The following is a 27,912-nucleotide window of genomic DNA, read 5'->3' as shown; positions in this document are numbered from 1 at the left end:
CGTTTCAACAAATCCAGGCCCAAAAGATTTTCACCACAACCTGTAGATAGAATCAGTGGAGCGGTTAGCTCACGAGGTCCAATCATAAGAGGCAAAGGATTAGAGACTGGGTTACTAACAGGGGCGCCAGAGAATCCAACGGAAACATTCGTTAAGCCAGACAAAGGTGCGCCAGGGAGTTTTGAATGCATGATGGAACTTTTCGTCGCACCAGTGTCTAACAGAAAAGGCTCAACTACACCCGATGTAGCCACTGCAACGTAAGGCCCACTCTGATCGACCAGAACTGACACTACTCCCTCTCTTTGTCGTTGGCTGTCCTAGTAATGGTCATTTACAACAGTCTCGTGCTCTACGTAATAATCATCCACATTATACTGTGCAGATCGAACTGACCCCGCATTTCGCTGATCAAAGTAATTATTTGCATCTGATTGATTTTGATAACGATCACTCTGATTGTGGAATGAACCACGACCTCTACCACGTGGTGCCTGTTGAGGACAACCACCACGGTTTCCACGTGTCGACACACCATTCAGGCGGTCCCGTAAGGCAAGACAATCATATTTTAGGTGTCCCTCTTTCCTACAATATGCGCACTGATTATACCCAAGTGAAGATCTGGAATCAAAGTTGTCAGAGCGCGGCTGTGTCCTATCGGGCTGTGCTCGTGGTCGATACTGCTGTTGCGAATCATTTTGGTTTGATCGTGGAGGGTATGCTTGCTGCAACAAAACCTTTGTTTTGAGTTCTTTCGTTTTCTTTTCTACACGATCACTTTCTTCCTTTTCTCTATTCTCATAATACTGAGCCGTTGCTAGTATTTGCGCAGGGGTTGAAACTGCCCACGCACTCTCTGAATTCTTCAATTTGTTGCTTAGTTCAGGCAGCAAATTTGACACGAATTTGTCAACGAATAACCGCTGGCCTCCCTCAGCGCCCATGTCCTGGCCGCTGTGGTCGACAAACGCTTCCTCAAACCTTGTAAAGAAATCTGAGACACTCTCGTCTTTCTTTTGCTTACAAGCTGATAACTTATCCCAGTTCACCTTCATCGCTGGCATGAGAGTTTTCATGAGCGTAATGATTTTCTGAGGCAAATCCAAAATCAGCTGTTCAGGCTTGGCCCCACCGACTTGTAATGCATCAGCTGCTAGCAGTGCAACCCAATCACCCCCTAATTCAACTGCGTGATCGGCTTGACGAATTTTAGCCCAAACTGGTTGCGGTACAACATTGCCAAACAACATGTCGATGTCGGCAATATTCATAATAGAAGCTTCTATCAGTTGTGATAACTCCTTATAATAACCAGCCGGATTTTTACGCGGATCGGGTAAGGATTGCTTCACTTGCAAAACTTCCGATCGTTTCCATGGAAGATGTATCCACACCCTTCGAAAATGCGGTAAAACCGCAGGGTTAGCTTGCGTATCTCCAGGCACCCACAGTGGCGGGACTTCTCTCATGGGATACTGACCAGGAACCGCTTTCCAGTTCTCAGTGGTATCATCTAATGATACCCGAGAATGTGCTGTGGATCTGAATGCTAATAAGCGTTCCACTGCACGTCGTACATCGTCTCCTATAATCATACCATTTGAAAAGTGACTCTGAAGTTTAATTATGTCGGCCGGTACATCATCTACATCATCACTATACCATTCTTCTCTCAAAAAGTTACACATCTCCTCAAATACGAATCTCTGCGTAGGCTCATTAAACTGAGAAAATGTATCAAAGACTACACGCGGAGTGTAATTAGCAGGATGTCTTATCCACCTATGTGCCATTGTTACTAACGTCTCTTTTTCCCTACCACTAGGGATCTGACTCCGTCTCTGAGGAGTTTCAGATGAATCAGACGAAAATAACGGACCAGAAAGAGGTGAATAAAGAGTAGCAACAGAGTTAGGAACACGCTTACGAACAGAAGGAGAAAGAAAAACAGGGGCAACAACACTGGAGGTGAAGGAAGGCATAGTAGGAACGGACAAGGTAGTTGGAGTAGCAGAAACAACAGTCTGCGAAGGTACAGGTACAGGAGCAGTAGGAACAAGAACAGGTGGTGGAACAAACGTAGGGTTAACAGCGGGCTGGCCCGCAGCCGCTGGAGCAACAAGAGGAACAACAGGAGGAGCTATAGGAGGAGCTACAGGAGCAGTAGCACCCTGTACATAAGGAGGTGGTGATTTCATCAAGTATGATAACAAGGAATCCTCCTTCAAATCTTCTTCTTTCTTTTCTAGATTATTCGGTAAAACTGGGTAACATTTATCTATTTTCATGTGATGCAATCTAGTAGCGATTTCCATGTCTTTTTCTTCTTTGTCTTGTCTACATTCTTTTATAGCTTGCATTACAGGAACGAACTCTTGTTTTTGATTCTTTTTAAGTTGTTTGATTTCTTTCTGCTTGGCCTCTTTACGCCATATCCGAAAGGAATCAAACATAGCTGGCCTAGCTTTCTTTAAAAATAATTTAGCCTCAAGATTATCTAAAATCGAAAGTTCAAAAGTTCCATGTGGCGGCCATCTAAGGTCACCGTCTTTCTTTGTATAGCGGATCCAGTAATCATTATATATTATAGGACCCACCCCATGTCGACTATAAAGATCATGTATCGGAGTTCCAACTGGAGGTATCGGACACGAGTCCTCCAACCGGGAATCCATTGCGCAACATTTGAAAATACGAAACAAATCACTATGGCTAGGCATCGTGCACACTAACCTAGTATCAAACTTCAAGGATTACCGAAGCAATAAAACCTCGTGTAAGTCAAAACCCTCGGTTTTTGGCAATTGCAACTGTCAAATAATACTAAGGACCAATACTAAGAACCACAAATGCAATGGAACCATGCAATACAACAAAGCCTTAAGGCTATTACAAAGCTCGGAGAGCTAACCACAAAGCCTGAGGAGGCTATTACAAAGCTCAGTGAGCTATTACCACAAAGCCTTAAAGGCTAACCACAAAGCTTTCAAAAAGCCAGAACAACCACTAAGGACTGGGAGCGACCCACAAATACTTAACTCAGAACTTCAATGGCGTCACCAGGAAGGCCCGTCTATCGTCTCGCTTGTACATAAGGTCTACGCCGGGCGTCGAAGACAGGTCGACAGTCAGGGCATCGGTCCATTGCAGCCATCAGGAGGCGGGAATCTTCGCAGGGAAAAACTTCGGGCCACTTATTTCGACAACAGGATCGATGAAGCGGGGTGCACCTTCCCTCGGAGATTTCACACGAAGTTCCTCACGATCATCAGGCTTTGGACCGGACCGGTACCGCTGAAGTCGCCCCACGTTGGGCGCCAACTGAAGGACTGGACTTTTTAACAGTACCAGCGGTGCCAGGGAACAACACCTATAACCTTCATGGGATACCTGTTTCGGCGCACAAACTACAGAGACACGGGACACTTCCTTCGGCGTCAAAGATTCAAGGTTTATTTACTGCAGGGAACACAGAAGTCACAACAAGTACAACACGTGCAACTTGGGGAGACTGCTTCAAATTGGTTCTGTGGATCGCTCCTTTTATACAGAATTTACTCATAGGACAACATGGTACACAAAAGTTTACAACCTGGTTCCCATAATTATCCCCCAGAGGGGTCGCTTTGGTCACTTTGGTACACATAAGGTCCGGAACATAAGTGCGGAAACATTTGGCGGTTCCCAACTGTAAAAACCCATCTTCCCAACATTAGTGAATTCTAATCGGCAGTAAAACAGATTGAAATAGGGACAAGGACAGGTGCAGAGGAAGATGGAGACAGTGGGGGATTGAAAAGAGTGTAAAAGGGGAGGTATCGGGAAACACGAGATACAGGCATCAAAGGGACGTGCCTAATGAGATGCACGGCTGAGACAATAAACCGGACGGCAAGATGAACCTCGAGCGGGGCCATCTGCCTTACAGTATCATCCCCCTCATCGTAAAAGATATTTACAAAGTACATGTGTCTTCCACAAATATCCTGAGAGTCCCAGGGTGACGAAGCGGACAGTGTCCGTTCGCTGGCTACTTGAGGGCAAGAGACAAAATGGATGCCGTATCTAAGATGGAACCCGTGGGTACAGATGAAAAACCCGCATATCAAACGAACGGTTTAAGTTAGCACAACGAAACTGCGCACACTTACTAAACTCGTCATTTGCGGTTCTTAGATACCAGACTCGACCATATTCGTGCGAGTCGAAAACATCACTTAAAATTGTCACGGAACCTCATCTAAAAGAATAGACTTCATTCTGCTTAAAGTATCAATTCGAATAGAAGAGATATTCAGAGAAGGCCAAAGTATTGCCTCCATGTCTGGATTGCTGATAGGATACAATACTTGCATACAGCAATCGACCCTGGATGTGACGGTTACGATATAGGCTTTTCCGAGCACCATGCCACAACAGCTGTGGTCACTTATTAGAACGTAACTGCAGTTGGAAAGCTGTCTGAAAAAAGGCTCTATCTGTGTTGCAGGAGTGCCGTGCAGATGACATGAAAGGTTATTCGATGAACCTTCGCAGGCTCCATGCAAGTTAATACCTTGACACATAAGTGTACCGCTTAGTGATTGTTTACAATTGTTACCACTAAGGAATACCTCTTTATCTCTCCCACTCCAACATCTACGAGTGTAAGGTAATTTCCAGGTTGATTTGATGTATCCTTTACCCAACCTTTCATACAGGCCTGCTGGTATATATTTTTGGCAATACTTAAACTGGAAAGTTGTTATCGGAATTGTAATAATTCCGTGTATTATCCATTCAATGACAGGTCTCTCTGACATTGTCAATCGTAATCTCACAAGTTTTTCATTGCTCAAATTCGTATAGTCTGCTCCTTTTTGTGCCAAACTGAATTGTTTATCAGTAAGGTTAAAGATAGAGAATAATGATGTTGTGTTGATTAGACGCCATGGCACGTAGCCTGAACGCAGGTTTTGCAATGTCCAGCCTAGCTGTACAATAGAACGTAATTGGGACTGACCATGTAGTAACATTAGCAAGTCCTGCTCTATTATATCAATAGCAGATGATACAATACTGTCCAATGAATAAATCCTGGAGGACAGAGTCGTTAACCCATTGTCCACTACAGAAAGTGATTTTTCCAAATTTATACGATCAATTTCTCGTATTTTTTCTGCAGTTTCAATTTGCATTACTTTCCAAGCTTCGTTGTAAGCAGCGTATATACCGGCATATATGAAACGTTTTTGACGCTGTTTGCGAGGTCCCATTATGAAATCTCGCAAGTCAGCACCGTCTTTAAGTAAAGTCAAGTGTTGCTTAATTTCTGGCAGTGTGGATTTCTGTAGCCATTCAAGGCAGAGTTTTCCTACACTATATGTTGTAACTATCCCTGGATGTTGTCTCTGGGAATATCTTGGGTCTGACCTGTTCTGTTTGAACCCCCGTGTTTTGTTCAGGAATCTATCTTGACAGTTATTAGTGTTTGTGGGCCAGATCATCCATTTTTTCCAATCAGGATTTGTTCTGTTTTGGTGTAAAATATGGGATACGTCTACCTCCATATCTGTAGTACTACTATCATCAGGTATGGGTGTTGGAATAGACGGTTTGTTTAAATCTTTAATCTTGGCTAAACCAAGACAGGTTGTCTGTTGAATGGTGTCATTCAGGAATATCATTTGTTCTGGGATCACGCAGGCTATAAATAATGCTTCTAGACCTTGTACCTGCCAGTCTTTTGTCCCCAGAAAGTTTTTGTTTCAATGTTATTTTTCCAAAATTCAAAACTAATTGTAGACATTTTATCATAACATTTTTCAGAATAAATCATTTTAGTATTTGTCAACATTGTTTTCATTCCTGTCTTATTTGTCATTTATAAAATAAAACGTTTCTGGATCACTGTGGTTAAACCCTGAGAAGTATGTGAATTTCTCAAAAAATGTTTTCGAGCTGCCCTTCGGCTGTGTTGGACAATGTTCCCATTGATTATAAGTTAAAACATTTCTAGGTTGAGCAGATTTATGCAAATAGTGATGACCATAGTGGTTAAAACAGTACATTTCTTCATAGTTCGATGAACCCTGTAAATAATCATGTTCTGTAAATTTTGTTGACATTACTAAATCTGACATCATATTATTAATATTTTCAAAGTCCCAATCATCAGAGAAAGTACTTGGTGTCACAAAGTCACTTAAGGAAACCTTAAATTGATGAGGATATTTCAAGAGCTCAATCGGGCCATAGATGTCATACTCCGTTTTGTCCCATGCTACCCCACCGGGTATTGGATTGGCTGTGATGTTTACTGGTGACAGTTCTCTTTTCTCGATGTGAGAGGATCTGTGAGGCTTGAGGACCAAGTTGATGTTCTGACTTGCTGTGTCCATTGTACTATATTTTCCATCAATAAATCTACCCAAACATAAAACCATGATGAGCCAAAGGATGAGGAAAAGTACACCTAACACAATCCAAAATTCAATCCCTGGTGAAACCAGATATGTTTCTTTTAGTTGGTGAAAAAGTTCAGTAATTTTTTCTTTGAAAGTTTTTGTTGCTGGCATTTCTTCATGCTCGCTTGGATTATAAGAAAAGTCATCGAAGTTGACGAAGTAGCCAGATGCAGTTCTGTCAATTGTTGGAATTGTTTCCGGATTTTCATTTGTCTTTGCATTTTTTTTTGTTTCATTAGCATAGTCTGAGGCTACATCATTGTAGACTGGTGTTTCTTGACGAACTGTTGCAATTTGGGTTTCAAGAGGCACACGTTCCATGGCGTTGTTGCATAGTCCATTTTTGTTCACTGTAGGTTTATCAAAGGTGATTAGTCTCTCAGTTTGAACCTCTTGGATTGTAGCAAGATTTGATCTTCTACTATTTCTTGGGAGTCCACTGGGCCTACTACTTATTATTGGCCACATGATTGTGGTTTTACCAGGTCGATGGATACAGCTCTGTTCTCCTTTTTACCAGCAAGGGGCGGTAGTACTACTGATCTTGTTCAGCTGACAGCTAAGACAGGTACTGCTTTTCTGTAAGAAGGCCCAAATACCTTCTTCACCGCGATCTTTTTTCTGACTAGATCCCCAATCTTTGGAATCCAGACAGGTCTTGCTGGGAGAGGTGGTTTCTCTTCAGTGGCTGTTGGCTTTAACTTTATGTTACTAAGACTTCTTCTTGTTTCATTTAAGTCCTGTAAAACAGCCAAACGATCTTTGATATCAAAGGCTTCTTCTTTCACCACTGAAGTCTGACAATCTAAGTCCTGGACTTTCATTCTAGTGCCGAACAATAGTTTGTAAGGAGTGATATCTTGTAGAGAATTTCTTGGCAAATTGTTAAGACTAAGTTGGACACTTATTAGATGTTTGACCCACCCATCACCCGAACATAATACCCTAGCCGTTATAGATTGCTTTATGTCACGTTTTTTTCTTTCCACTACCGCATTTCCCTCAGGATGGAAGGGACTAGAGTACCGCAATGCAATGCCCATGCTGGCCATGGCCTCTTTGTAAGCTCGAGAGCTAAACGCAGGACCCTGGTCAGAATGTAGCATGAAATTGCGTATATGCCGATAAAGACTCGCAATTCTTTTATAACAGTTCTGGCGTCAGCCGAGTGCTGGTGTCTACATCTTAAGGGAATCTAGTCTTAATAATTATAGCATCGCTGATATCTTTCTGGACGTTTGCGTATAGATAGCCTTATGCTTTCTAATAGTGGTATCTGGGCTGGTTTCTGGTCCGGTTCACAACTGCGATCTCTATTGCAGTTGTGACAAGCCATTGCAAAGTTAAAAACATGCAGGCTCATCCCCGGCCACCAGTATTCTGATTCTAATTCAATTAGGGATTTTAAGATCTCTTGGCGCCTCAGACCCTGTCCCATGTGTGCTTCTTGAATCAAGTAAGCCCTCCGGTTCGTGTTTGGAATTACTCTATCCCCCACTCCAGGGATTTGAGCAAAAGGAACGGAGTTTGCATCAATTATGTATGTAATATTGAGTGGATAGCCTAGAGGTAATGCTGCATAGTCGCCTTTTAATGAGGCTTTTACTGCCAGCCTGGTTTCTCCATCTATGTCTTTTTCAGAACGTTTTTTTGTGGCTACGGAAGCCGGTTGAACTGCTGCCGCTGAGGCTCTATCAGCCAATGAATTCCCTGCAACGTGAACGCCATCACATTGATGACTCAGTGTATGTATCACGTGAGTCTTTTGTAATTCTTTCTGTAAAAGAACTACTTGTTCCCAAAGCTTTTTATGTTTTATTGTGGCACCTGTGTCATCTTTGTAACCGTTCTTGATCCATGTCTGCATGTCATTATTGTAAGACCTGACGCAGAAATGCGAATCACACTATATTAGTGTCGGGAATTCGCGATCGGCATTTTCAAGCGCCATCTTTAAAGATTTTATTTCAGCTCGCTGAGCTGTACAGTTTCTGAGTGATTCAGTTTTGGTGATCATTGGTCTAATTTTACCTAAGCGCCAGCGACCTTTAACAATCGCGCACGCGTGATAGTAAAGTTGTTTGTCCACAACTTATTGTTGTGCAAATCTGTCTGTGTAGATTACACAGGAATACTGTTCTAGAGGCAGAATTTCGATTGGCAGAGGATATTCCTGTTCATATTCTAGATGTTCTAGTTTTTTAATTTTCGGATCAAAATAGTGTTTCACGTCTTCTGCAGCAAGATAATTTTCCCATTGTATCCATTTTGGATCTAATGCTACAGCATTTAGATTGTGTGGGCTTGTTAATGCCTCAAGGGCTGATTCTGCTGTTAAAAAAGATATGTTCTCCCTTGGACTAGGGCTCTTTCATTTGCAACAGCAGTTTGAACCGCAGTTAGAATTTTTTCAGTAGAACTGAATTTCATTTCCGCTTGTGTGTACAAATGTGATTTGTAAGCTATTGGTACCATTTCTCCCTCATTAGAGGTCAGGTACGTGAATCCGCATCTTCCTGGGATGACTCGGATTACAAGGTTGCGTATGTTTTCGCGTGTTTGCAGTTTTGTTTTTGTTAAAATGTCTGTTTGTAATGATCTTAAGATTTCTGTGTGTTTTTTAGTCCAATTATTTTGTTTGAAATCAGGTTTTATTAATTCGTAGAGAGGTTTAACCCTCTCTGCATAATTTAGAATGTATGTTCTTCCGAAATTCAGAAAACCTAGTATTGATTCTTCAGCGTTTTTGGAGCTTGGAGTACAGCACACTTCTCTAAGAAGTTGTCTGCTAGGCTTTTGCCTTCACTTGATAATTCATATCCTAAAAACAGGACAGTTAGATGGGCAATTCGAGACTTCTTAAAGTCGAATTTTACCCTTCAGCTGCGAACCCAAGTATAATGGTGTTCACTCTTTTCAAGTGAGTCTCCAGGTCGTCGTCTGTAAGATAGATGTCATCGACATATGACAATGCTTCATCATCATATATTTGTAGTAACTCTGTTACCCTGGCTGAGAATAATCCTGGGCTATTCTTGAATCCCTGTGGGAGTCGACAGAATTGTTTTTGCGACCCTATTGTTGAGAAAGCGGTCAAATACCTGCTTTCAGGTGCAATGTTTTGACAAAAGAAGCCATTCGAGATATCTAATGTTGTCTTATATTTTTTGCGCACAATGTTATTCATTAGTGCTGCACTGTGTGAGTTTTGTTCTGCAAATGTTTTGCAACATGAGTTAAGGTGTCTGTAGTCCAAAACTAGACGATATGAATCGTCTGGCTTGGAGACAGGAAACAAAGGATTGTTCATTTGCGAGGTGCATGTTTCAATCACCCCCTGATATTCAAGTTGATCTAAGATCTCCCTGACTTGTTTTTTAGCTTCTTGCTTAAGAGGATACTGCCTTTGTGCAGTTGGTTGATTTTTTAACTGGATTTTATGGTGAGGAGAATCCTCATCCCATTCTACATGATTTTTATATAATGCAGGAGCTTGTACCACTGCCCATTTTCTTGCCAATGTGTATTTTTTATGAATTGGAATGTTATTTGAGAAGGCAGGCATAATTATTTCTTCGCCATGAGGGCACTCCCTGACAAACTCGTGGCCAGTCTTTCTCAGCTAACAGGATGTCATAGCCTTTCGAAAGGTTATCCCAAAAGAGACCCCTTACTTTCCTAGTTTTGTCCCCCTCTATACGTAATGTTATTTCGTATAACTTATGGGGTTTTCTAACTCTTGTGTCTGCAGTTTCCACTTGAATGTATTCATTCGTGTTCACTGTCTCCAGAAGATTCATCAGGATCTTGCGAGCTATGGTCACTTCTGCTGCGCTGTCTAGCATTGTCTGGGTCCACTCTCCGTTTTTCAGTTGTGTCCTCAGAATCCTCGGCATGTTTTATTTTAACACTAGCTACCTTCTTCTTTGGAAATTGTAATTTTTTACTTTGATGAGCAGGTTCCTTGTCTTTGGACTTGACGTGCTCTTCTTCTGTTCTGACCGTCCTCTTCTTTCCGATTTCTGTGAGGAAGTCTGAAAAGATTGAGAGGGACATGTATCAGTGTCTTGATATCTGTCCGGTTTTTTAAAATTATCCCTATTCCTAAGGTTGTATCTTTTCTCAGAGGGCTCCCTCTGAGGAGACTTGCCTTCTCGTTCTATAGATCTATCTCTTCGTTGAGGAGACTTTCCTCTGGACTGGAATCGTTTTTCTCTGGGAGTGGATTGTTTATTACCCTCCCAACTCTTGTTTGGAGTGTTGAGATTATTTTTAATAAATCTTTTTTCAGGATTGCCAGTTAGTTGGGGGTTTACTGGTTTCCCACCCAAACTATCTATACCTAATTCTTCATAGGATTTTTCTATGATTCTGGCAAGTTCAAATGGTTGTTCTGCTATATCTGTTTCTTTAAATGTCTGGCGGATCGCCACAGATGCTGCTTCTCCTTTTATGTTGGCTAGTAGTATAGCCGAGACTTGCTTAAAGTCTTTCAGTAATTTCATACCTAGATTTAAAGCAGGCTCTGGACCGTATTCATTTTGAATTTGGCTTAGTACGTCTGGTATAACCACCATAGACGGAACACCATGTGTTTTTGTGTAAATTGAAGCAAAGACTGTGCCCCAAGTGTCACAGTCCTCCACATGTGGTGCGATCCCCATTGGAAGGCAGATAGTCAGAATTCTGTGTTTCTCATAAGGTGTAGTATCAGGAAATACTGCCTCTATTTGAGTAATTTTCTGAGCTAACCAGAATGGAATCTGTTCCAGTTTTGCGGGAATTTTGCCAATTGCTGATTGTATATTTTGTGGAGTTATCTTATTTATATTCCCCTGCTGAGGGGTGGTCTGTGGAATTTTTATTGCTGGTTGGACTGTTGAAGTCCGCATTACATATTGGACCAATTGTCTATGTATTTTAATTAGCAGTTTTAGCTGAGCTAAATGCTCTCGGTCTGACATCTTTTCAATGTCAGGATGTGGTGTGTAGCTGGCTAGAACCGGCCACGTGGCTCCTGGTCTACCTAGTGGACCGAGCCTGGTGATGTGATTTTGATGTTTTAGGGCGCCATTAAACCAGAGCAGGTGCTCTTGGTAAGTTAGTGGGATTTCAACGTCCTCGAAAGGAGCGTATTCATCCGGAGGTACCTCTATTTTGTAATAGTGGAAGACTTGTGTTACAGCGTGTGCTGCTGGAAAGTGTATCCATGAATAGAATACCTCTGTCTGCCGATATTCATGGGCCTCTACCACGAATATGACTGTAACACCTCTTGATGATAGTCCATTTTCTATGAGTTTAATAGTTATGGTTCTTCTTACATTGACCGGAATGATTATAGCATTCGGGTCTTCATCTTGAAGACTTGTGTCCTCAGTTAATAGTTGAGTTGCTAAAGCAGCTTCTCTTTCTTCATCACTTTCTGCCATTTTTTGTGACAGAAAGTTTTTTTTTTTCTTTTATGCAGAACAAGTTTCAAGGGAAACCAAGATTAGGTGCACACTATTTTGGAACACTGTATCCTTCAACGTTGACTAAGCCAAAAACTAATACATAGGATTCTCATCCTACTATGTTTCGGCGGATCTTAACCTTTTACCCACTCCAGACGTCGATTGGAGTTTTTTACGGGAAAAAGGGGTCTGTGTGAAAAGCACGACTGAGTTACTCTAGCGTCTTGTGGCTTGCGTTAGATTATCGCCTTACCAAATGTTGGGCGCCATGTAGTGTAGTTCCTATTTTCCCAATAGGCTCTGCGCATTGGAATAATATAGACAGCAGTTTAGAAGTAGGACTGAGGTTATCTAGGTCTCTACTGACTGTATTAAACTTAATTAATTTTGCCAGCTAGCTCAGAGGTCACTAGAAACTTTCTCGAGTGAACAAGGAGGTGTTAACTTCCCTGAATAGACAAGAAGGGGTTAGTTTCTGACAACCGTATAAACATGACAACTTTGCTCCCTCAGAATAAGAGTGTATCTCCAGAGTCGTGTGAAAACAATAGACAACTATTTCACTCAGTCAATCGTGCATGCTTTAGTTTCACTAGAGTGCAGAGAAATAGAGAGACGGGCGTTTTCAATAAAAGTTGTTATTTATTGAGCAGTCTTCTTTCTCATGCAAGAAAAATGAATTGCCACAGTTGCAATACTTATCATGAAGTAAATTGCGTACAGTAAAAGGAGTATTATGAAATAATACTGTAAAAGCATTGATAAGGTTTCTTAGCCATATGATACTTTAAAATGGTTAAAATATATAAATACATAAAAACATTGACTAACGTACTCAACTGGTGCTTCTAATATACGCCTACCCCGGTGCACCTGACCTAAGCCTAATACGTGGGAAGGAGTAAGTGAGTAGCAGTTTAAGTTAAGTTGGTTGTTTTGCCAAGAATCTGAATCAAGAATTCTCTTAAGGTTTTAGTCAGCTCCGTACCTTGGTTTTTAGAATGAAGGAGGTCTTGTATCTCTCTCTCAGGACTCGATCTCCCAGTAACCCGCAAGGGTGACTGGAAACACCGGAGCTGGATTTCTCGGCAGGAGAAAAGACAGCGTCTCTCTCAGTGCGTCAATGGGAGGGTCGGCTTCCTTCGGCTCTCGCATCAGCTGGGCTTCGGGCAAGTAGATAGCCGCTCCGCTCCAAACCACCACCGTGTATTTGCTTACGGCAACGTTGGTATATTTATACCTGGAAGGTGGCGTGTTTGATGTAAGGTTTGACATAAGACGTCTCTAAGAACTAACAGTATGTTCTGGACTCCAGGAGTTCTTGCGCAAATCAAGACAAAAGCAGGGGGAATTCCCGGTCTGCTGGAGGCTTGGATTTGTTTAAAGAACACGTTGTACTTTCTAGGAATCCATGGGAGTAGCCTTGCCGTATTAGTACTGCATTGGCTATGACTAAATATGGACATGATTCTTATGCCTTTATAAGGATATGTTTTGTTATAACCACATAAGCGCATGAATCGGGAATATTTAATTAGGGTCCTAGATCAATTCACAACACCAGAACCAGTCTTGAACACATGCGCAGACAATTTGTTAAAGCTGTTCTGCAGAGGGGCAAGCGCCTGGGAGTGCGTGCCTGGGGGGGCTGCACCTCAGCAGAGTGAGCTGATACATAGTCATGGTCAGAAGGTGACTGCATATTTAATGAGGGCCGGGCACCCATAAACAGATACACCCAACTAAATTATAAAAGGCTCCCCCCAACACGAGTGCCTCTAGAAACAGGTGAGTAACCAAAATGTTAGACTTCAATGTACTACAGAAGTGGCTGTGAAGACTTTCACATATATTCAAACTTTTTTTTTTTTTAATACAACCAGGCCACGCTTATTATTAAAGGGCAAAGCCCGTAAAATAGACCGCCATGCGGTGTCAGTGCTGGGGGGGGCAAACAACACAACAGACGAAGCACCAGAAGCCTCGGAGTGTTTCACCACACGTGCGCGAAGAACGCTGTGGTGAAGCTGAAGCACCGGCCGTGCGTCTATGGAAAGACAGCACCGCACGGTGCACTGGCTAAACAGAGACGCTCAAGACAAGCCTACCGCGTCAGCTACACAGCGGGAGAAACCCGCAAGCAATACAATATAAATAAAAGCTGTCACACAAGGAAACTGCCCCCGCAAGTCCCAAATACGCAGTTAAGAATATGCAAAGGGACTTAACTGAGGGCAGCAATGAAGAAAGCAATGAAGAAAGAGGACGGACTTCATCGAGGGAGCTGCTTTATGTATTCGGCTGGACTATGATTGGTGGACTGGCTCCCATGGTTACTGTTGTGCCTCATGGGATATGTAGTTGGCAGCCTGTGTTTTTTCTGTTTCTTCTAACTTGCTGTTAATAAAATGAAGAAAGGGCATGCATAATCCTCGCCTCCGCTTCCTGACATAGAATTCAGGATTTCAACAAAATCCTTTAGTGATTAATAAGGATTTTCCATAACTTGCATCTACACTAGGAGTTTCTAGTGGACTGAATCAGACACAATGACAGCGCCTGAGACGGGAGAAGGATTGCATGCTTGGTGCAGTCCTAGAGGTCACCCAGAGTGGCCCTTTTGTAGAAGAAGTAAATGGGAATCCAGCATCACTTTTTTTTATTTTTTTTATTTCTTTTTTATTGAGTAATGAAACAAACACGGTCAGTAAGTTACGTTCAGCTTAAGCCCGTTACAGCACCAGGAATACATCCGAAATGTATACATTACTCACATTTATAGCAACAATAAAAACAGTTTAGTCCATGTCTTCCGAGCCGGTCTGTGGGACATGAGGAGGCTCACATATGTTTCCCCTAAAGTCATTCCAGCTTGACCATACCTCTCCCCATTTGCGGGGGCATCCTCTCGCTGTATATACAGTCTTTTCTTGCAGCATGCACCAATCCATGTCGCTTTGCCAGTCTGTCAGTTTTGGTGGATTTGGGGCTCCCCACAGTCTAGCAATGTTTCTCTTCGCCACCATCTGCCAACGTGTCACCCAGATTTTCCCCTTTGGAGGCAGGTCCGTGGGCTCCCAAATGTTCAGGAGACATCTCTTAGCCTCCAAACGGATCTCTACTTCCCATACCTCCCGCATACACTGCACCACTCGTCTCCAGTATCTTTGCACCTTCGGACAGTCCCACAGTATATGGAAGAAGGTTCCTGTCCCTCTACATCCCCTTCTGCAGAGCCCTTCTCCTCACCTCCCCATCGCTTGTAGCCTAGTACATGAGATATACACTCTGTGAAGAATTTTCAGTTGGATTAATCGCAATCGGGCCGAAATCGCCACCTCCCTAGGGGAGGCAAGAGCATACATCCATTCTTCCTCATCTATCTCCAGCCCGTCAGCAACCCATTTCTCTTTTAGGGGAAGGAGCGTGTCGGGGGGTTGTTGATTAGCTTTTTGTATGTGAGAGAGATGGCCTGGTCTGTAATGTGTCCATCCAGTAATCTGTCTTCGAGTGGGGAGGTCTGAGGCAGTTTAGTCTCTGGTGGAATGTTCGCCTGCAGAGAATGTCGCACTTGCATGTACCTGAAGTGTTCGGTCTGAGCTAGGTCGTATGTGTCCTGCAAGTGGGCAAACGTGTGGATTCCTTTAGGGCCCCAGATGTCTCTGATTTGTGAGATTCCTATCAGGTCCCAGTTACGGAACCCCTTGGTGTGCCCCAAGTTGCCAAGTTTTTCGGAGGCCCATAGTGGAGTTTACATAGTAAGGACATCTGACCACCCTAGTTTCCGCTGAGCAATGTGCCATATCTGTACTGAGTGTTTAGTTGGTCCTGTGAGTTGGTGTTTACCCGGCTTGGAGTAGAGTGCGACCTCATAATTCCCCCCAGGAAGTAGCCATCTGTCCATCCCGTACCCGGGGGTCGTTCCCGTCACTGTATGTACCTTGGTTGATCGCTGAGAGGTGGGCGGCCCAGTAATATTTGCGGATGTCAGGGAGGGCAATTCCACCGTCGTACCACCCCAGTGTGAGTTTGCGCAATGCGATTCTAGGCGCCCCTGCCCATAGGCGGTCACGCTGCGCCGCTTCAACTGCTACAAAATACGAGTTGGGTACTAGGTCTGGATAGTTCTTTAAAGCGTAGAGAAATCTTGGCAGAGCCATCATTTTAAAAAGGGCCGCTCGGCCCAGCAATGACAATGGAAGTTGCCGCCAGGATTTAACGTCGCGTTGGAGCCGTCTTAGAGGTGGCAGTAGATTTCTTTCGTACAGTAGAGTCTTGTCTGTGGAGACAAAGACTCCTAGATATTTGAAGCCGTCCTCCACCATTGTTATGGGACAAGTGGCAGGGAGCCTTGGGGGGTCCCCGTGGAGTACGTAAAGGTGGGATTTTCTCAAGTTTATCCGAAATCCGGAGTTTCGTCCGAAGCTCGTGAAGATATTAAGCGCCGCCATAACAGATCTACGCGGTCTGGAGAGGTACAGAAGGATATCGTCGGCGTATAGGGAGATCTTGTCCTCCCATCCCTCCGTCCATGCTATCCCTTTGAGGTAGACGTCCTGCCTTATCCAGGCCGCGAGTGGTTCAAGGGAAAGCGCGAATAGGAGGGGAGAGAGAGGGCAGCCCTGTCTAGTCCCTCTCTCAAGGGTGAAGACCTCGGACGCCTTACCATTTACCACCACCTGGGCTAGCGGTTCAGTGTTAAGGAGACGGATCCAGGATATAAAATTCGGCCCAAAGCCCAATTTACGAAGTGCGCGATCATGTAGGCCACTCTAGGGTGTCAAATGCCATAGTGGCGTCAAGAGAGACCACCACTGCATCTTCTTGCAACCTATGTCGTTGCCCGAGTACCCCATTAAGATGTCAAATGTTGAGTGCGGTGTTGCGGTGGGGCATGAACCCTGATTGATCCGGATGGACCAGGGTAGGCAGGACCGATTGAAGTCGATTTGCCAGTGTTTTGGCCAACATTTTGGGCTCCGCGTTGAGCAGCGAGATTGGTCAATATGAGGCACAGGACTCTCTAGGTTTCCCCTCTTTAGGTATTGCCACTATAGTTGCTAGGCGCTGGTCTCGTGGCAACAGTCCCGCCTCTTTACTTTTTTCGAACATGTGTTTTAGGTGGTTACTGAGGGCATCCGGCTTTAGCTTGTAGAGCTCTATTGGGAGGCCATTGGGTCCCAGGGCTTTTCCCGAGCGGAGGTCGGCTATAGCGCGTTGAAGCTCAGTGACCTCGAGTGGGCTCTCAAGGGTTTCTCGGTCTTCCTCCGACAGACAAGGCAGTCGGATATCTGTAAGGAGGGCTACCGAGTCCTCCTCTGGGCGGTCGGACTCCCGGCTGTAAACCTGTTTATAGTGTCATGCAAATTCGGCCACTATCTCCCGGGGTTCAGTTACAACAGTCCCTGAGGCAGTTTGTATTTCCGGCACTACTTTATTGGCCTGTTGTTTTTTATCGAGCCATGCTATAAGTTTCCCAGCTTTGTCGCCCTGGTCTTATAACCTTCCCATCTTATGTATGGCTGCTGTTTTAGCTTCCTGTGTAACTAGTTCCCTATATTCCGTTGTTTTTAGCTGCAGTCGATGTTGTACGTCAGTCGCCCCAGTTTCACACGCTTCCCTCTCTAACACCGCCAGATCTGCTTCCAATGCGGCAACCTGCTATTCTTTATCTTTTCTCTTACCTGCGATGGCCGACAACGCCTCCCCCCTGATCACGGTTTTAATGGCCTCCCACAGGGTGACTGGGGAGTCCACCTTCCCTACGTTATCGTCAAAGTATTGGGTAATTGACTTAGATAGCTTCCTACTAGTCTCCTCATTCTTTAAGTGCCAAGCGCTTATTGGTGCGACGCAGCACTCACGCCGAGTCCCGAACGTTATATGGGTAATAACCGGTGAGTGGTCAGATATGCCACGGGTGAGGTGCGTGGCTTCTCGTACCGTTGTGTCGTGTTGTAGTAGAGTGAGGATGTAGTCAAGGCGGGAGAATGAGCGATGTGGCACGGAAAAGAAGGTGAAGTGAGTATCCGCTGAGTGCAGTAGCCGCCAGAAGTGTGTGAGCCCGAAGGCTTCCAAGAAGTCCGCCAGCCACTTCTGCCCCTGTGGTATGTCTCTGGGGGGGTGTCTGTCCAGGGTCCCCGACACTACAGCATTATAATCTCCTCCCATTACCAATCGACCATCAGGGAGGGAGAGAAGCAGTTTGCCCCGATCTGTGTATGCTTGAGTCTGGAGGCCAGGTGGGATGTATACAGAGAGCAGGTTCAGGTGGTAACCTTCCCATCTGCCGGACACCACTGCAAAGCGGCCCTGAGGGTCTGACTCAGTGTGATCTATGTGAAGGGGCAGTGAGCGACGCAACAGGATCCCTACACCCCTGGAGCCTGAGGTGAAGCCGGAGTGAACTGCAAGGGTGTACCCCCACCTATTGAGGGCCTGACATGTGTTCCCCATGAGGTGTGTTTCCTGCAGCAGGACTGCGTCCGGCTGGTACCTTTTAATGAATCTCAGGACTATGGTGCGCTTGAGTCTGTCTCCTAGTCCGTTGACGTTCCAGCTCAGAACTTTGAGGCTTTTTTCCCATCTCCTAGCTATAACCGTTGCTGTGTGACATGACTTGTTCCTGCATTCTGGCGCCCGGGTCGATTATGACATTGCGAACTACACATGATCGTAAAACCTTCCCAACTCCCCCACCCTCCCAGCTACCTCCCCAACATTCATGTTCAATACAAACATTGATCATTACAGCATTGGTGGAGCCCAGCATTACCAAACTGTTCCCGACCCCCCCAGCCCTTCCCACCCACATCCCCAACACCCAGAGCACCATCCCCCCTCCCTGCCGCCCTGGTCTGCGGGTTTAGAACTACCCACATCCCCAATTAGCAGAGTGCCTTTCGCCCGAGAGACACTCCCCAAAGAGGAACCTCCAACAATGAACAATCCACCCTCCCCTCAGATGGACCTGTCACGTGAAGCGTGCATTGGCCCGGCCCCACCCGCCACCCGTGCCCCCCCCAACCTCGAAGTGAGGTAGTTCATAAGTCCTGCAACTCGGAATTCCAGTGTCTATGTTTGGTTATGATGTCATATGGGCAACTAACCCCCTGGGTCAGAATCTAAGAGTCAAAGGCAACAGATCAATACATTAAAGTGACACTTATCGGCTCTGTGAGTCTCGCGAAGGCCGTCTTCGGGCGTCCCTCTGCTGTGTCGTTCAGGTCAGACTTGCGGAGCGGGATCTCCAGGAGCGTTGACTTTGGCCATCTCGTTTAGATCCCCCGGCCGCTGAGCCCAGAGATGCGGTCTGAGTGTCTCTCCAGTTCTGGGCCTCCGCACCCTCGCCCGTCACGGCCACCTCCTTGTCGATCCATTCCTGCACCTCCGACGGCGACGTGAAGAAAAAGGACTTTCCTCCCATGAGAACCTTGAGTTTGGTGGGGAAGAACATCATGTATTTGATACCTTTTTCTCGGAGTGCCCCTTTCACACCCGCAAAAGACCTCCTCTCGCGCTGGACCTGGAGGGTGAAGTCGGGAAAGAATCGAATTACGGCGTTCTCGTAGAGTAGATCCCCAGATTGTCTGGACGCCTGAAGGACAGCGTCTCTGTCTCTGTAGTTGAGGATTTTAGCAATAATTTTCCTCGGTGGCGCTCCCGGTTTAGGTTTGGGGATGGGCGCCCGGTGCGCGCGCTCGACGGTAAAGATTTTAGACAAACGTTTTGGCTTGAGGTGCTTAAGGATTAAATCCTCAACGAACAGCTCCACACTGGGCCCCTCGAGGTCCTCCGGAACTCCAACCAGGCGTACGTTACTTCTTCTGGCCCTCCCTTCCTGGTTGTCCAGCCGTATCGTCATCTGACGGTGTTGATGGACCAAATCATTGACTCTCTTTTCCAGATGCTTCGTAGACGCCCGCAGGTCCGCAATGTCGGTCTCATTAGCCTTTGTCTTTTCCGAGGTTTCATTGAGGTCAGTCCGGAGAAGGTTCACCTCTATGGCCATCTTGTCGATTTTAGTTTCAAGGGTGGTGCCCAGTGCCTGAATAGCCGTCATAATACTGGCCAGCGATGGTTCCTTTGGACTCTGCTGGCCGCTCGCCGGTACCTCGGTCCACGGCGTACCCCTCTGTACTGTGTATTTATCGATATTGTTCGATTGTGCGGGCGGACCCTGCTTAGGCCTCATGTTGAAGCTGGCATCGAGAAGCAGACCCGTGGGCCGGGGCGGTGTTCTGTCGTCACAGTGGGTCGCCGGCACGCAATGCAATAGCTGGTAAAATGGAAGCACTCTGTGCTCGTCCCTCCAGTTTCCAGCCCCCCAACTGGGCCGACGGTCAGGAGAGGATCACCAGGGCGGATAGGATAGGTCAGTGGTATTAGGGAGCGCCTCAAAGTTCAGGCAGTGTGAGGCGATCGGCGTGGACACCAGGGGCCATACTACCCAGCCATATGGCACCTCAGTGGACCACAGGCAGAGGCGGAACCACCACTGCCGCGGCAGAGGCAACATGATCATCGGGCCGGGGCTCCGCAGGGTCCCAGTCACTCCCCCAGGCCAGCTCGCCACTTACACAGTATCTCTGGCGCTGCACCAGGCCTCCGCCACCTCCTCAGGCCCATGCGCTGCAGTCTCAGGTCCGCCGACACTTCACCGGGGGCCCCTTGGCCCAAAATGTCCTGCCCTTACAGGGCGCCACGTGGAGGATGTCGGGCGCGCCCCGGTGGGCGAAGTCGGCCACTGGTAGACTGGCCGCAAGCTGGGGCCGCAGTTCCCTGCACGCCGCCCCCTCACGTGGCAGGAGTGTCCAGCCAGGGGTCTTACCGGCTCCGGGCCGAAGGTCTGCGGCCCATGCGGCCTCCCCCCAGCGCGCTCCGTGAAGCAGAGGCCGGCGCCCGCCGCAGGGCCAAGTTCGTCCCCACCAAGACTAGGCCTCAAGCCGGGGCCTCTCGTTGCGCGGCACGCCGGCCGCGATGCAGGCACGTTCCGGGGCCTCTCCCGGCCCGCTCTGGCGGGAGCCATATCTCGGTGCTGGCGAGACGTAGAGGAGCCGGAGGCAGACCGCTGTGCGCGGCGGGGTCAGGGGAACTTGGGGACACTGGTCATCCGCGCGAAGCAGCGGATTATGTACGGCTGGATCGAGGCTGAGGGCTCGGGCCGGCGGAGCTCCGGGATCAGGCGGCCATTACAGCCGCCGCCAAGCCACGGCCAGCATCACTTTTAATCATTAAATGTGCTACCCGTTCCACAGTCAGACTGACAGGAGCTCCCAACCCATCCCTCTTGGGAAAGGAGTCCAAGTTGTAGGCATTTCTAATAAACAACTGATGAGCTGTCAGCAAATGTTCCCGTACAAATTGGGTCAATGATGAATGGCCAGAAACTTGTTAGGGAATAACCGTGTAAATTGACTTGAGCAATTTACTGTACACCGGATGGTGTTTGGTATTCAAACACAACGTGAAGACTCTAAATTACATTCGGCAACTCAAGAGTTAATTTGTTTCCAGGCTTTACATAAGAGTATTTAACTCCAGATTTAAATTGCACAGTAAATCAAGAGGCTTGGAATTTTACAGGAAAAAAATGTGAATTGATTGAAAGTGCAGAGCCAGCTTAAATCACAGTGAAACCGAATGCAGTGTGTCCACACACTCCTCAGTACAACCATACACGTGAAGCAGAGGAGGGCATATACCTGTCATTGATAACATTTTTAAGCAAGGCATTCTAAAAGAAGAGATATGGAGCCCATGTAACTCTACTATCACGGGAATTAAATAAACAGGTAGAAAAAGGAGGATAGTAAAGGACCTGAGAAGAATTAATACTAGTGTTGTCCCATGTTGCTGTTTTGGTTGGTAGAACATGCAAGATCCAATGCCAATCTCCTGCTTTAAGGTGAAGAGTCATAATTAATTATTCATTTTGTAGGTGTGTTTTATTAAATTACATTTTGTTGTGCTATGTTTTCATGAACATTCATTAGTTGTTGTCATTTTTACCTCATCATGAACCATGTCAATAATGTGTTCTCTCTGTCTAAAAACTTATAAAATGTACTGTTTTGGGATATTTGTTGCAATTGTTTTATTTTACCCTTTTCCAAAATGCAGACTACATGTCAGTCCTCTTACTGATTTTGTACGTAAGAACTTTTCCTTGATTTTGAACTAAGCAGATTCTATGTCAGTTTGCTATTTGATATTATAGAAAAAGGTTTTCTTATTTCTTAGCACACATTTGTTGTGGTGGTCTGTCTATTGACTTTACATCTTGAGTTATATCAGAGTCTGCAAATATTAAGATGATTATTTCTCTGACTAAGTAACCATTACTTTAAATCTTTAATATGACCTTACTGCTTGTTGTAACTCCAAAGCTAAATGCAAGTGCCTTTACCAAGGGAACGGTCCTTTAATGGCTGCTACGGCTGACTATAAGGTCATTACACTGTTTGCCCCATGAGGGCAGAATGTGTTAATTAATAAAATAAAGGTGTCCCAGAGACCGAGGGGGTCGAAACACCTCCGGTACTCCGAAACCTTTGTTTCACAGTTGTTGCTGTGAATGTGAAACAGTTAACAGCCGCATGCAGGACCACAGGGGTGAAATGTTGAACAGTCACAGCAATAGCTGTGAAAGGAGGCTGAAGTCAGACCCTGGTTCTGCCTGGGCTCGGCTAAACTGTTTTCATCATTCAGTTGAGCCGGGGAGATGCAGGAGATGAGCAGAACCCCCCTCTTCCTTCTTAGATACCAGTGACACTACAGGCTATGAGAGGAGAAAAAGGGGGAGGCTCCTGTGTGCCCCGCTGCAGGCTCTATCTTCTGCCTTCTCCTGCCCAAACCATATATTTCAGAGAGGCAGAGGCTGTGTATTAGGACATTGTAATGTTGAGAGCAGCGGGCCTATATCAGGTTGAATAGGCTGCTGCTGCTCCATTGTCTTCAATGGAGGTCTCAACATTTCAATGTTCCAAGTTTTGTCTCGTGAAGGATTTATTTATGCTGACCCCCCGCATCATCCCTTCAGATAAGTTATCGATAAAAAGCACCAACACGTTGATGCTTTGTTGCTTCCATTGCTCAGCATTCAAACTCTGCATCAGCTTGAGCTTGAATTACTGTTGCCCAGAGAGCATGGTTTCTTTAAATCTAAGAGTCTGGTTCACTGATTTATAAACGGTGGGCAGAATTATGTACAAGGACATCAACATACCTTTGCAAACCAGATTGTTTTAATTTGCAAGTTTCATGGTCTGTAAATGGAAAGATGGGGGTTATGAAGACGTGGACTGGGTTGTTAGGGTTTGTTCTCTGAGACTGTTGGTGCACTCCATATTCACAGAGACCTTTTCCAGCAAAGGATCATGGTTCTTGAACCCAAAAAAAAAATATGTATTCATAACCAGAGTTGCTTGACAATGGCATCCAGAGAACAAGAGATTCTTTTGTTTTGTAAGTTCAGGACGGTTATTTGTAAAATGGGATGAAGTGTGATTGTCGTCTGATGCAAAACCATTTCTTTACTTCCTTTCAAGGTATTCTGGGATGAGCAAGCAGTGCAGCGTGGGTGCCACCCTCGGAAGAACAAAATATAATATAACTGTCAGGTAAGGATTCCTATAACTCTACGTTTCCTTTTCCCCTGTTTCTTCTTTCTCTATTCCCTTTCTTGATCTCTGGTTTTTTTGTCTCTTCACTTCCACATTTGACTCCCTCTGTGCACTATTCTTGTTGTTATAAAACTTCTGATAATCACCTGATGGATCCACATTCCCCCTGGTACATGTTGGGAGTGTAGTGCAGGTCCAGTTCATTTTAGGTCAGTTTTACCCACCAGTTCCTTAACAATTGGCACATCTGTCTCCTCTTCCAGACCACATGATACCATCCTCCCTCTGTCTGTTCTTTCTGCGTATTTTCTCTCTGGATCTGACTTCCATCTCTTGGCGTCCTCCCATCCTGCCCTTTTTTGTCCTGTCTACTACAAGCAAAAGACACAGTACATGTGTGTGGACACACATGCACACAGGGCTTGCGTTAGGGTGGTGCGACCTGTGGAACTGCACCTGGTGCTGACCTTAGAGGCACTGTATTTAGAAGTAACTTATGGGTTCACAAGCATCGGCTTCAGAGTTTCCTGTGCTGGAACATGTGGTGAGAGTGGAAGATAGACTTTTTTCTCTTTCCTCTATTTTGTGTTTTTCTTTTCTTGACCCTTTTTGGTTTCTTTTACTGTTTTGCTGTTTTTTTCTCTTTTTCAGGTGTTGCAGTGCCTGGGTCCTGTCTGAGGAGTGTGATGAGTTCTGGGCCACCAAGTAAGTCCTTATCATCCGCACAATTTGAAATAGTGAATTCCGCTGAGCTAACTGGATACAGCCTCAGTCTATGGTGGCATTTGAAGCACTGAGTGCAACATTGCGAATTCCTTCCTTAAAAAAATTGTCCCTTCCTAGATCACTGGAAAAAGGAATAGATTAACAGTTTAGGTGGGCAGGGGAGTAAATAACATCTGATAATTCATTAAAAGTATTACAAATATCTCATTTGATGCCAGCCTTTGCCACAGAAATTGTAAATTGATAGTGTTGGCTGCTGCTGAGAATCTGTGTCACAATATATGTGCAACTTGTGTTTCTTTCTTAATTATTAAATACGTTTTCTCTCACATCCATGAGCTCCAGTAATCCGAAGCTCCCAATCTACAGTGTCCCCGAGCTGTTTCACCACTATCAGAAATGATACTCAACGGATTTCCTGGCTTGTTTTTGTCAATACTTTCTTTGTAAAAAGTATAAGGTCACATATATTTTTTCTTTGTGTTCATTTACAATTTTTGACTCCATTTCTACAGGTGACTGAAGCATGAACAGAAAAAAGAAGGTTTAAATTTAGTGAAACACAACGAAAAGGATTATTTTAAGGAAAGTTAAAACATTCTCGAGCTCTTGAGAAGAAACACATTCTATGTGCCAGGAATGGTGAGGATGTTGGTGCGGAAGAAACTGGTGAATGAGAAAGTTGTCAAATCCCTAAAGGAAAATGACCATACATGTTTACCAAGTGTCAGTAACTGAGATTGAGGAGAACATTTGCCACAATTGATTCCCACGCAGTTCACTTGAGAAAACTCAGTGTTGTAAATTCTGTTTGATGGTTTATGAGAAATGCTTTGGAGACCTAAACCCTCCCCAACAGATCAGCATCCGTAGACGTGTTGTGATGTGACAGAACCGTCAAAAAGACTAATACCCTCGGTTTACAAGTGCAAGCTTTTGTCTCCGTCTCCTGTGATTCAGAGGAGAGAAAACATTGTTTAAAAGAAAGTCATTGTAAAACCTCTGTCTCAGATGTCGTTACAGCAAAGATGCTGGATTATCATTTCGAATATAGGAAGATTTCCCCCACCAGCTCTGTCTCTTGGGTTGATCCGAGTGGTTTCAAAGTGCCCTGTAACTTCCAAAGTCAAACATGTACCTGTCTTAGCCACTGAGCAAAAAAGCATATACTGGCACAGGAAGTATAAATGGGGCCAGTGTTACGCTATTGATCATTTATAAACCACCCTGGCATGCCCTAATCATCTATCATTACTTGTATGAACAAACATAGCTACCAGGCGAACACTAAAGCTCAAAGACCGTATCAGTGCTTTTAAAACTCCTAAATCAAATGTGATAAACTAGAATCACTAAATGAGACTTATTAAACTTGAGAGAATTCACCCGGGCATAACTTGGTGAAAATGAGTCCATGAGGGGCCTCTTAATCAATACAAGGGGCTCCTCTGTGAAAGTTTATAAGAGAAGTTAGATCTGTGCCTTTAAAGGTAGGAAAATGATCTCCAGGTAAAAACTATAATTAGTTAAATATATATGTTAAGAAGAGCATCTGAAATGTATTTTAGAAGTTAATGCTGAGTTGTAACATAAACAAGAACATGATCAGAAATCAAATTTAGTCTTAAAATGACTTGTATTCAGGAACAAACCCAACTTGGAGAAACAAACAACTCGAATAAGAGCAATGACAGTGAGAACAGCTTTAGTCATCAATCCCACCTCACCAAACATGAGAAAACTAGCACTGGACGAAAACCCTATCAGTGTCCTGAATGCCAGAAAGGCTTCAGTCGCAAATCCAACCTTACGGTACATGAAAGAACTCACACTGGGCTTAAACCGTATCAGTTCCCTGAATGCTGTAAAAGCTTCAGTCATAAATTCAGCCTTACTGTACATGAAAGGACCCACACTGGACAAAAACCTTATCAGTGCTCTGAATGCTGGAAAAGCTTCAGTCAGAAATCCAGCCTTACTGTACATGAAAGAACCCACACTGGGCATAAACCGTATCAGTGCTCCACGTGCCAAAAAAGCTTCAGTTTTAGTGGCAGTCTGATTCAACATCAGGGAACTCACACTGGACAAAAACCTTATCAGTGCTCTGAATGCTGTAAAAGCTTCAGTCAGAAATCCAGCCTTACTGTACATGAAAGAACCCACACTGGGTATAAACTGTCTCGGTGCTCTGAATGCTGTAAAAGCTTCAGTAGTAAATCAGCTCTCTCTAAACACGAGAGAGCTCATACTGGCCAAAAACCTTATCAGTGCTCTGAATGCTGGAAAAGGTTCAGTCAGAAAGGCAGCCTTACTAAACATGAAAGGACCCACACTGGGCATAAACCGTATCAGTGTTCTGAATGCCAAAAAGGTTTCTATCGGAAATCCGTTTTAAATCTACATCAGAGAATCCATACTGGGCTCAAACCGTATCAGTGCTCTGAATGCCAGAAAAGCTTCAGTCGTAAAATAACTCTCACTCAACATGAGAGAACTCACACTGGGCAGAAACCGTATCAGTGCTCTGAATCCTGTAAAAGCTTCAGTCAGAAATCCAGCCTTATTGCACATGAAAGGACCCACACTGGACAAAAACCTTATCAGTGCTCTGAATGCTGGAAAAGCTTCAATAGGAAATCCAGCCTTACTGAACATGAAAGGACCCACACTGGGCTCAAACCATATCGGTGCTCTGAATGCCAAAAAAACTTCAGGCATAGATCCGGTTTAATTGCTCATGAAAGAACCCACACTGGACAAAAAACTTATCAGTGCCCTGAATGCCAGAAAAGTTTCTGTCACAAATCCAGTTTAACTCAACATGAGAGAATCCATACTGGGCAGAAACCGTATCAGTGCTCTGAATGCCAGAAAAGCTTCCAACTGAAAAAGACTCTCACTAGACATGAAAGAACTCACACTGGGGAAAGACCTTATTATCTCTCTGAATGCTGGAAAAGTTTCAGTTGCAAATCTGGTCTCACTAAATTTGGGAGAACTTACCTTTAAAAAACCTTGTCATTGTTCTAAATGCCTGGGAGCCGTCTGCTGGAGATTCAGTGTTATTCAACAAGAGAGAATCCACAACGTGAAAGAAAATGACCCGTGCTCTCAATGTGACAAAAACGTCAGTTGTAAATGTAACCTTTCCACATAAGAGAGACAATGTGGGAGAATAAAAGGTGCTCACTGTAAACCCTGAGGAGGAGCTTTCAGCAAAACATTTACATGAAGCAGCCACAAAGACTCTACTCCATTGATTGTCCAACAAACCGTCTACTGAGAAAAGCTCACAGCGAGGGATGGAAATGCTTGAATTAACCTCATTCTTTTCTAACTATTTGTGGCCTCATTCCATTCAGCGTGTTTTGTTCCCTGAGTGTTTATAAGCAATGACTGACCCACAAAGGCCATGCGATCCTGAACTTTGAGGCCACGCCCCCAAGGGTCTGGAATGCTTGAACCTCAAACTGTTTCCAGCCTTAACGATCCTCACCAAGGGGCTGCAGCAGGAGTCCCTTTGTCGTAGATCTCTATGGAACCAACGCCTGTTCATGTCTGTGCCACTTACGGCTGATCATTGAGAAAAACTAAAGGAGATGGAAGGACTGGTAGTTAATCTCAGCAACATCCCGCCACATCATTCTCTAGTCT

The 27,912-nt window shown here is 44.9% G+C and overlaps 1 protein-coding gene and 1 long non-coding RNA gene across 2 annotated transcripts in view; both read left to right on the top strand.

Moving 5' to 3' along the window:
* Window positions 1–25,127, top strand: part of LOC144805962 (uncharacterized) — a 43,340-nt gene extending 18,213 nt beyond the window's left edge. Inside the window, exons 2-4 of the long non-coding RNA XR_013605642.1 lie at window positions 23,455–23,526; window positions 24,181–24,234; window positions 24,771–25,127. This is a non-coding gene — a long non-coding RNA (uncharacterized LOC144805962). The remainder of the gene's footprint in view (window positions 1–23,454; window positions 23,527–24,180; window positions 24,235–24,770) is intronic.
* Window positions 1–27,333, top strand: part of LOC144805969 (uncharacterized) — a 172,863-nt gene extending 145,530 nt beyond the window's left edge. The window contains exon 5 of the mRNA XM_078672431.1: window positions 25,865–27,333. Within this exon, the coding sequence (XP_078528557.1) occupies window positions 25,865–27,267 (1,403 nt within the window). The 3' untranslated portion in view covers window positions 27,268–27,333. The remainder of the gene's footprint in view (window positions 1–25,864) is intronic.
* The last annotated feature ends 579 nt before the right edge of the window (window positions 27,334–27,912 follow it).

This window comes from Lissotriton helveticus (assembly GCF_964261635.1).
Source record: "Lissotriton helveticus chromosome 1_1 unlocalized genomic scaffold, aLisHel1.1 SUPER_1_unloc_36, whole genome shotgun sequence".
Lineage (NCBI taxonomy): Eukaryota > Metazoa > Chordata > Amphibia > Caudata > Salamandridae > Lissotriton > Lissotriton helveticus.
Note: the sequence above shows the minus strand (reverse complement) of the source record. Positions and strands in the feature narration are given on the sequence as shown.